This window comes from Dichotomopilus funicola (assembly GCF_033296635.1).
Source record: "Dichotomopilus funicola strain CBS 141.50 unplaced genomic scaffold C8A04scaffold_4, whole genome shotgun sequence".
In the NCBI taxonomy this organism is placed as follows: Eukaryota; Fungi; Ascomycota; class Sordariomycetes; order Sordariales; family Chaetomiaceae; genus Dichotomopilus; species Dichotomopilus funicola.
Window position 1 is genome coordinate 472,264 of NW_026944025.1, and position 9,749 is coordinate 482,012.

Sequence of the window (9,749 nt, forward strand, 5' to 3'; positions counted from 1 at the left end):
TCGTTGTTGTTGTTGTTGTTGTTGTTGTTGTTGTTGTTGTTGTTGTTGTTGTTGTCGCCTAGGGCGGCTGCTGCGGCTGCGAGGGAGTCGGAAGGGGGGGAGCGCCGGCGTTTGATGGGAGGTGGCAGGGCGTCGTCGGCGTCGTCGTCGTCGTCGCTGACGTCTTCTTCGAACTCGGTGGCGGTTGGATTGGGAACGGCGTGCTGTGGGGGGATCGCGCCAGCGCGGGAGCCGCAGAAGTAGAAGAAGCTGTTTGTGTTAGTTGTCATTTTATAAGACAAGAGAAAATCAGAAAAACCAAAAAAAAAAGGGAGAAAAGGGGGGGAAGAAAAGAAAATACCTATGCTCCAACCGATCCGTCCGACTCTCGACAACCTGCTGCACATCATACATAGCAAAGATCTTCAGCGCCATAGGGAGATAATTAAGATCCAACAGCAGCTGCGTCACATATTCAAACTTGAGCACATGCGACAGCTTCAACCACTTAAGCAGCAGAATCAGCGTCCCCGTGACCGCTTTCGCAGCAATCTCACGGCTCCGCAACTCGTCAACGTCCCCGTCCAGCGGCGAGTTCGGGTCGCCTCCGTTCTTCCCACCGGGTACACCATTCAGCCCGTTGGACGGCAGACCCTGTTGGCCTTGCTGGTTTTGTTGACCCTGCTGACCCTGCGGACCACCGCCGAGGGGCCGAGCACTAGGCGGGCCGTTGGCAGTTTGCGGGGAGACGAGGTTGCTAGTCATGAGGGTGATTTGTTTGAGAAGGACGATGACGAGCGACTGCAGCTGGGGCAGGGCTTCTTGGTAGAAAGCCTCGACGGCGTCCAGCCGGGTTTTCACCTCCGGGTCGATGTCGGCGTCTCGCGGGCCATAGTCCTTTCCGGAGGCCGGGGGTTTCGGTAGTGGGTGGTTATCAGAAGCCGCAGCAGACCTAGCGCTGGACTTACCACCCTTGGTCAACCCCAGCTCCTCCTTTTCTTCGAGTGTCAGCTCCGAGAGGTCGAGTTCGTCGATCAGGTCGTCGTCGTTATCGTCGTCGTAGCCCCGCTCGAATCGGAGAAACTCCTCGCGTTCGTCCCACAGTTGTCGCGTGGCACGGCTCATGCGCACACGCTTGGAGAACAGTTCGCCGGCCTCGAGGATGGACGCGGGCACATCGCTGCCTTCCCACTTGCGGCCCACCAGCAGGTCTTGGAGTCCCGCACCGCCTTTGCCGCCTGCGCTGTTGCTGGTGGCGTCGAGGGGCGGGTACATGAAGGGGAAGTTTTGGTTGGTTTGGTAGTTTTGTTTCTTCCCACCTTTCCCGCCGACGGCCGGGCTGGGGGGCGGCGAGGGGGCCGGCGTGGCGATGTGCACGGGTTGGTGCAGGATGGAAGCACCGCCGCCGGGACCGGTCGGGCCGGCGTGGATGCCGTTGGCGCTGCTGTTGCGCGGGGGGTGGTTGGGCTGCGGGATGATGGTGTTTTGGTCGGGCTCGAGGGGGAGCAGCGGCTGGGGCGGGATGTAGGCTGGGTACTTGGACGTGATCTCCTGGCGGAAGGTGTGGTAGTCGAGGGGGGACGCCGTGATGGTGTCCTTGTCGTCGCAGCCTGTCTGCTCGCTGGTGGCTGCTTTGACTTGGGCAATCTCTCGCGAGCCGCCGAACACCAGCAGGATCGATTTCCAGAACAAGAGGAAGATCTAAACCTATCTTAGCATTTAATATCGAAAAATAAAGAGGCGGAAACATACCTGGGTGTGAGGTAGGACAGTGTTCTCGTCCCAGCGCAGCTTCATCATGACATGGAACATGAAGCTGACGAGGCCGGGTTTAAGGTTTACTGGCCAGTCAGCCTAGACGCACAAAAGAAGACCCCCCCAAAAAGAGAGACTTACACAACCGCTGCTTGACATCGGCAAACTCTTCGGGGCCATCGAGTGCCACCTGGATGGCCATGTACATGATGGTCATGAGATGGATCAGCTCCTCGGCCACCATTTGCACGTTTTGCGGCAGTTCATCACCCCTAACCGGTTAGCCTTCCGTCTCTCCCCAACACAAGCAATCCCAAGGACGAATATCCAGAGACAAAAAACGAGAAAAAAAAAAAGAGAAAAGAAAAACTCACCAAAACAACTCAAAAACCCCCCTCAACACCTCCCACACAACCTCCAAACCCCCACAGCCCGCCACAATCACCACCCCCTCCCTCATCGCCCGCAACTGCTCCCCCGTCGCCGCCGTCTTGGCCCTCCCCTCCAAAACCTCCGCATCCAACACCCCCGCCGCCCTTACCGTCTCCGTCCACCGCCCCAGCACAAGATACACCAGTGCCCCCACGGCCTCGGCCCGCACTATCCTGTCGCTGCCTCGCACACCGTCGAGCAGACCGGTGACGAAGTCTTTTCTTTTTTGGGCGATTGTTTCTTGGTCCTTTTCATCGGGAGTACCATCCCACTCCGCCTCGCCGTTGGTATTCGCAGTGGCAGAAGACGAAGGAGGAAACATCCGCCCCCAAGCAGCATGAAACGCCCGGTTGGCCGCGTTCAACCGCACCCACTGCCAGAAATTGTACATGAACCACTCGTCGATCTCTTCTTCGGTGGGTGCTGTGTCGGTGTAAGCGTAGTCGTAGGCGATGGGCTCGGCGCGCGGGATGTCGGCGACGATGCGGCGGAGTTGGGCTAGGGAGAGGGAGTCTTGCGGGGGGGGATCTTGTTGTTGCTGTTGCTGCTGTTGTGGCTGTTGGGTATTGAGCTGTTGTTGTTGGGTACTGGGTTGTTGAGGTGGGATTGGAGGAGGGCCTTGCGGGGGATGTTGTGGCCCGGAGCTTGAGACGAGGACGGAATCGGGGAGGGGAGGACTGCCGGTGTTGGTGTTGGTGTTGGTGTTGGTGTCGGTTTCGGAGTCGAGAGGGGCGTTGGGGACTGGAGGAGGGGGGACCGAGAGGCGGTTTCGCTGGAGGGCTGGTCGCTTTGGGTGTTGCGTGGATTCCTGTGTTTCTTGTCCTTGTCCTTGCCCTCCACTCTCGTCTTGAGCTTCCCCTTGAGTTTCCTCCCGAGTTTCCTCTAGAGATCCATCTTGGGCGTCGCGTTGGGCGTCGGTCGTGCTCTCATCGGCCGATGCTGAAGCGCCCGCGGGGTCGTTATCGGTATTCTCGCTCGTAACAATCGCCGGCTCTTCTTTCTGGCTGTCAGCCGATGGCTTATCGCCCGTGGCGGTGCCATCGGCCGGCGCACGCGACAACCACAGCGCGTTCATGTTGGTGGGGAGCTCGAAGTTGCTTGGCGGCAATGGGCCGACAATTCGGGATGGAGGGTTGCACGTCGGAATGGAATTGGAGATCAGCGATAAGGAGGCCGTTTAACCCTAACCCTGGTCACGGACCACTTCGATCGCTTCGGAAACTGGCAGGTCGACGACGAAGTGATTGTGGGATGCATGAGTAGAATTTTATTGAGCAAGAGAGATTCGCAGTCACTTGGTTTTACGTAGTAACTTCTTTTAACGGCCCGTTAGACTGACTCAACAGGTATTACATCATCCCAGATGACAGAGTTATGGCGAGTGTCATGGCCAGGGTTACGCCCAGGGTTACGCCCAGGGTTACGCCCAGGGTTGTCGACTGTGGTATAGTACACAACTCACAACCACACGACAACTCTCTCCTATTCTACATAGTGTCTACTCCCCATCACTCCCATCACTCCCCTCACTACCACCCCCCTCTGGCCCCTCCCCCCCCTCCCCCCTCACAGCCATCTTCTTCTCCCTCTCCTTCTGCCGTCTCTTCAACTTCTTCTCCCGATTCAACCGCTTCTTCTTCTCCCTCAAATGCTCCTCCTTACTCGCCTTCTTCAATTCCACCTCCGTCTCCTTCTCCTTCCGCGCCTTCTCCCGCTTCCGCAGCACCACTCTCCTCTTTTTCCCTGGTCGGGTCTTCTTCTTTTCCGTTCCCTCTTCCGTACTTCCTTTCTCACCACCACCACCACCGCTCCCGGAAATAGTTTTAGCTGTCCCCCCCAAAACCCTAACAACCCGCCACGGCACCTCCAACCCCCACGCTCGTCTCCCCGCTCCCTCAATTACCTCCCACCCTTCCACCGCCGCCTGACGGAACTGTGCCTGTGCTTCGGGGGATAGTTCCCCGCGGAGGTAGTGTGACAGTGGACGCTGTGAGAGCGCGGGGCCGGTGTATTTTGGACCGTGGCCGTCTATGTCGTCGTCTGAGGGGAGGAGGATGACTTGGGGTTGGGGGGCGTTGGTGGTGGTTGTTCCGTTGGTGGAGGTAGTTGGGGGGGTGGCGAAGAGCCGGAAGGCGAAGGCTGGGGGTTCTTTTTCTTCTTCTTCCGTTGCTTCCGCTTCTACTTGCGCGGGTGATGGTGGTGAAGGGGTTTCATCACCATCCTCGCTGTCTTCGCTGTCGGACGTTTCTGAGTGTCTGCGAACAGCTGGTTTCACTGGTTTCACTGGTTTCACTGGCGCCGCTGCTGCTGGCACTTTCGCAGGAGATTTCCTAGGTGACGGTGGGAGGTCGATAGCGAGCAGACCAGACAGACGCGCATTGAGCTTGGCCCGGAGGAGCTCAGCCGTCTCTTCATCCTCGGGGCCGGGGCTGGCGGAGCGGTCCGAGGTTGAGTCGTAGAGGTCTTCTCGGCGGACGCTGGGGGTTGTTAGTGTGCGCTGTGCGATTTTTACTTTTTTTTTGGTCGTTTTCGTCTCTTCTCAATCGTGAGTAGATCAGGTTCAACGTACCGTTTTGCGTCTGGGAGCTCAAACATGGTAGGTGGGTGATGGTTTAATGAAGGGGATTTAGTAATGGTTCAATTCGTGATGGAATGAAGGACTTATTGGAAAAGTTCAATGGTGTTGAGCGTCAGAGTGATGAGTGAGTGAGATGACAAGCAGTGATGTTTTTCGGCAGCTGCCGGCAGATGCTGGTGCTGCAGGCTCTGCACATAAACTAACCCTAACCCTCTCTCTCAAGTCCCCTCGCCTGCATTGCACGCTGAAGACATCCCGAGACTCGACGTACATACGTAGTACAATGCATTGAGCTGCACGAGGACATACATAAAAACAGCCAAGGAAGCCGCATCCTGGGACCCGGTTCATGCCTCTGAAGATGCTGGACAATAACAATAAAACCAACACTCAGGACCGGGTAGCGCCCATGTTATCAAACCTGTAATACAGACCGTAATACGGGGGTATGTGACAGACACTAATAGTGTACACGTCCCGGGTCAAGCCTCCGGGCTTCGTTTGCATTGTAGGAAAATTTCCCGTTTGCTATGTACAAGGAAGGAGGGGATATCCCTCGGGACTCAATAGCCCGGCGCAGGCAGACATACATCGTCAAATGAAATTGACCGGGAGAGACCTACACAGGACTGTAGTTAACATAAAACAGACCTCCGTTCTCTCAATCATGCAATGACTCGATTCGATTCACCACCCATCAAGCCAAAAGAAATAAACACCGAAACACACACCCAGCCCGGAAAGCCAAAAATAGAACCCCTTCTCAAAAAGATCCGGGGAACAAGTGTGTTTTTGCTTTTGATGAAACCCTCCCTTTCACCCCCTCCCCCACACACCACAGCACGCACCCCAGTCAAAAAAAAAACCGTCCCGCCCACCAGAGCGGTTCAAACGAAACAAACTGAAAAGATCATGAAACACTCGCGTCGGCGTAACTCTCCCACACTGCATTCGAATTTGCCCGAGGTGCTTTTCTTACCTTTTAAATCTTTTTGAACAGTTTGCATAGGGCATGACATAATCTGAACTTGGCATAACTAATGTGAACAGGGGGAAAAATGATTTCAGCAATACACGGATTATACCCTTGCCCGCCTGTCTGCAACGACCAGCAAATCCAATATGTACAAAACCTCCCCCTCAACAAGCAACGCACAACGCATTGATTGTTATATGCACTTCCTCTCTCACCCTCCCAGAGTTGTGAAACGATGCTGACAAACAAACAAATTGAATACAATTCCCGGTTGCCTTTCCCCTAATCATTACACCCACACCACAGTTTCCTTCTCCCCTGATCACCATACCATGTATGTACATGTACTAGTAAAACGAAAGTGCTATAACGAGCGAGCGAGAAATCAAGGAACCCCGAGTAACAGAGGCAAGACAAGCAGATAACGGAACAAAACACAGGGGTAACTAAGGAACTATGTAAAGTAACTCGCGTAGGAGAAAATCCACATTCTCACTCATCAACTCGTCAACAAACTGTAAATGTAAACAGTAACAACAATATCTGCCGTCCCCAAGAGAGAACAAACATGTCAAAAAAGCAAGGAAAAAAGTGCGGAGACGGCAAGGAGGGGGGGATAACGTAGCATAAACATAAGAACGTGAGATACATAAAACAACATGGAGACAGAAAAGAAAAAAATGAGAAAAATGAGAAAAGACGTGTGGTATCAATCAATCAATCAGTCAATCAAGCCAATCAACCAGCCAATCACCGCAACCCAACAACGCGACGGCCTGCTGCTGTGTCCCCGGTAAGAAGTAAAAAACAAAAAGAAACGGTAACGGTAAAAAGTTCATCCAAAACCAGAAGTGAAGACATAACGTTGAGTGCGTGCGAGCAAAGAGGAAATAGAAAACAGGAACAGGACAAGAACAAGAAACAAAAGACTCGGAAACACAGAAAAAGCCAACTGTTGTTTTCCCATCCCCCTTCCAAAAATACACAGCAGGTTGGTTGTTCCACCGCCCAATATACACAATCCGAATATTACCGTGCTGTTTGTTGCCTTGTTCTGTTGCTGGTCGGTCTCGTGGTCCCGTGTGCCCATGCTCCAGGGTATTCCTTTTCCTTCCGTGTCTTCCCCTTCCTAGCCACCGGCCCGTTTCGAGTTAATGACCCTTTTTACGCCGCATTCCAAGCATAAGCATATCCTCCCTGAGGCCCTGCTCCCGCCGGCCCTGCAGCTGCATGCGCACTGTGAGGCTCCGCCTTCAACCCAGCGTGCCCATGACCACCGTGGTGCGAACCGCCAGCTGCACCGCCCGTCGCGGCCGGGTATCCGTACGGCCGGTCGGCTCCACCAACGGGACCCTCGGCACCGCTGCCGGCGCTGGGCGCGCCGGCTGTGGTGGTCCAGGCCTGCGAGCCGGGGTAGTAATCCCTTGGCGGGGCCGAGTGTTGCTGCTGCTGCTGCTGTTGTTGCGAAGCAGAAGCAGCAGATGGACCGGCGGGTCCTGCTCCAGGCGCTTGTGGCGCCCCAGTATCGTGGCTGTAGGGGCCACCTGGTGCTTGCTGTTGTGGCTGTCCCTGCGATTGGCCGGTAGACCCAGCGCCCTGGGTAGGCGGTGGAGGGAGAGCCGGGTGGTGTGCGTTCTGTGGGCTGTGGGAGTCGGGCGCGGGGTAGCTGGTGGGCGCGGTCTGGTGCGTGGGTGCGGGCCCATAGCGGTACTCGCCCGAGGCGGTCTCGTTGGTGAGGGCCGAGGTCACGGACTGGTGGCTCGCGTGGCGCGGGGATTTGGACGGGCGCGGGTTGGTGTCGCCGATGTAGCGGGGCACGGCGAGCGAGTTGTCGGGGGAGGTGGCGTTTGTGGTGGAAGAGAGCGAGAGGTGGTGCGGCGGGCCGGAGGTGTAGCTGTTGAACTGGGTGCGGAGCGGGGGCTGAGGCGGTGGTTGTTGATGGGCGTGGTGGTGCGCGTGGTGTTGCTGGTGCGGGTCGTGCGAGGCTGAGAGCGGGAGAGGCACCGAGGGGCCCATCGACGTTGGCTGCATGGGCATCTCTTGCGGCTCGGCCGTGAAGCCTGCGGCGCCCGAGAGGGGCATCTTCGGGTATGGGTCGGAGGCCATCGAGGAGGATGGGTACGTGGCGGATGCGGGGGCATGCGGCATCGAGACCTGTGATGGCGGGTTCCATGTTGTGGGGTATGAGCTGGGTTTGTTAGCTGTCGTTTCCAAGGAAAAAAGAAACAAAACAAAACAAAAAAACTTACTTGGACCGCATCTGCTGCATCGGGCTCTGCGGAATCTGCTTCGCCGCGGTAAACGTAAAAGCCGAGCGCGGCACGTCCAGGCTCGACAGGCGCGGGCGCGAGTCGTATGGAGGCTTGTTGAGGATCACGGCCTGCGCGACGATGCCATGGCCGGTTTCGACTAGTGTCTGGCCGCGCGACCCGGCGCTCGACCCGAGCAGGGGAATCTCCTTGCGCGCCTGGAAGTTGCGGGGACTCCGTCCGCGCACCACGATGGGCGCCGTGGTCATCTCCGAGAGTACCAACTTCTGTCCGTTGGCTAGTGTCCCGTGTAGCTTCAGGTGCAGGACAAAGTGTTGCTGCAGTTCCTTTCTCCTGCCGTTGTTTGCCGTTGCTCTGTATCTAGCGTTAGCTGCTTGCACTCACAACCGTAACAAGGGGGAAAAAAGAACGGAAAAAAAGAAAAAAAAAAAACTCACATCCTGAACTGCAACCGGCGCCACCCAATGGGATAAATCGCATAGTGGTCACCTCCCGTCTCCTCCTCCTCATCCGACGGCGGAATCAGCGGCAGCGTCGGCGGCTCCTGGTCCGGCGCCTGGTTCGCCTCGGGCGAGTTCGGCGGCGGGGTCTTCCACGGGATCACAATCAGGCGCACGGGGTGTCCGTCGACCGACTCAATGGCCGAGATGCTGACCTCCATGTTCTTGATCTGGCTCGTCTCGCCCGAATCGAGCAGCACCGACAACGGGATCTGCGGGAAGCACAGGCTGCCGCTGATCTGGAACAGGTTGCGCCGGTAGCATGTCAACTCGGCGTTGAGCACGTTGCCGTCGCCTGGGGTCGTCGGGAACTCGGACAGGAAGAACATGCCGTGCAGCTGCGCGTCGATTTCCATCTCGTGCATGCGCCCCTTGCCGTCCACGATGGTGTGCTTATCGCCCACCTTCTTGAATGACAGCAGCTTCTGGTCGTGGTTTGGGGGCTTGTAGTCGTCCCGCAGGTCCTGCACCATCTCCGTGTACGGTGCTTGGTCGACCTGCGAGTACGGCCGCTTGAGGCTGTTGATGCTGGGAATGCTCATCGACGGGTGGGGGTGCTGCTGCTGCGGGTGCGGCTGCGCGTATCGGTCGTACGAGTCGCCCTCCTCGGGCCCGGGCCGTCCTGGCTGGTACGGTGGTGGGTAGTCCATCGTGTGGCTCCTGGGACGCACCAGATGCGACGGCGCGGCCGGTGGTGGGACTGATCCCGACGGGTCTTGCGGGTTAAACCGGCCGGCCATCTGGACTGCCGGATTTCCATAGTTGGGCCACATATTACCGTGTTGCGGCTCAGCCCTCAACTCTGCCATCGTGTAAGTCGCGGTGGCTGACATGGGAAAACGTGCCCTGTTGTCTTGTCTCTCTCTTCCCGGGCAGTCAGTTTCTGACTGTTTCCGTTGCCCACGAAAGTAAACCTCACTCCGTCGCTCTCTCACGCCCTCTTCCTCTTCCCTTCTGATACTCTCTGTCCGAGAGAAGTCGACGATGAGGAGGATCCTCGGAAAAAGCCGAGGACCGTTAGTAGGTAAGTTAGCCCGATAGAATCCTCAAGCGTATGTCCACGGAGAGGGTTCAGGGCTCGCCGGCCAAAAACCACAAGACCGGGAATGGATTGGCGTTGGTATGTCGAAGCAAAAGGTGAAGTGATAGCAAAAGGACGAACCACAGGCTCGCAACCAGGTTGCTGGGCGTGTGTTTGTACTTGTATGTCTATAAGCCAATACCATCGAGGCACTGGACTGGACCGTTTTATGGGGGCG

General features: G+C 56.8%; 3 protein-coding genes across 3 annotated transcripts in view; all 3 read right to left on the reverse strand.

Moving 5' to 3' along the window:
* C8A04DRAFT_24984 (uncharacterized protein) overlaps positions 1-3,241 on the reverse strand; it is a gene marked incomplete at both ends in the record, with an annotated part of 3,933 nt that extends 692 nt beyond the window's left edge. The window contains 5 exons of the mRNA XM_062779386.1: positions 59-249; positions 341-1,680; positions 1,732-1,820; positions 1,876-2,006; positions 2,109-3,241. Coding sequence (XP_062640557.1) covers positions 59-249; positions 341-1,680; positions 1,732-1,820; positions 1,876-2,006; positions 2,109-3,241 — 2,884 coding nt within the window. The remainder of the gene's footprint in view (positions 1-58; positions 250-340; positions 1,681-1,731; positions 1,821-1,875; positions 2,007-2,108) is intronic.
* Positions 3,242-3,664: 423 nt separating this feature from the next.
* On the reverse strand, positions 3,665-4,761 carry C8A04DRAFT_24985 (uncharacterized protein; the record flags this gene model as incomplete). The annotated part of the gene is made up of 2 exons (XM_062779387.1): positions 3,665-4,643; positions 4,736-4,761. The coding sequence occupies 2 exons, from the start codon at positions 4,759-4,761 to the stop codon at positions 3,665-3,667; spliced, it is 1,005 nt and encodes a 334-aa protein (XP_062640558.1).
* Positions 4,762-6,884: 2,123 nt separating this feature from the next.
* C8A04DRAFT_9238 (uncharacterized protein) lies at positions 6,885-9,299 on the reverse strand (the record flags this gene model as incomplete). The annotated part of the gene is made up of 3 exons (XM_062785413.1): positions 6,885-7,908; positions 7,970-8,344; positions 8,428-9,299. 3 exons carry the CDS (start codon positions 9,297-9,299, stop codon positions 6,885-6,887), a joined length of 2,271 nt encoding a protein of 756 aa, XP_062640559.1.
* Positions 9,300-9,749: the final 450 nt, after the last annotated feature.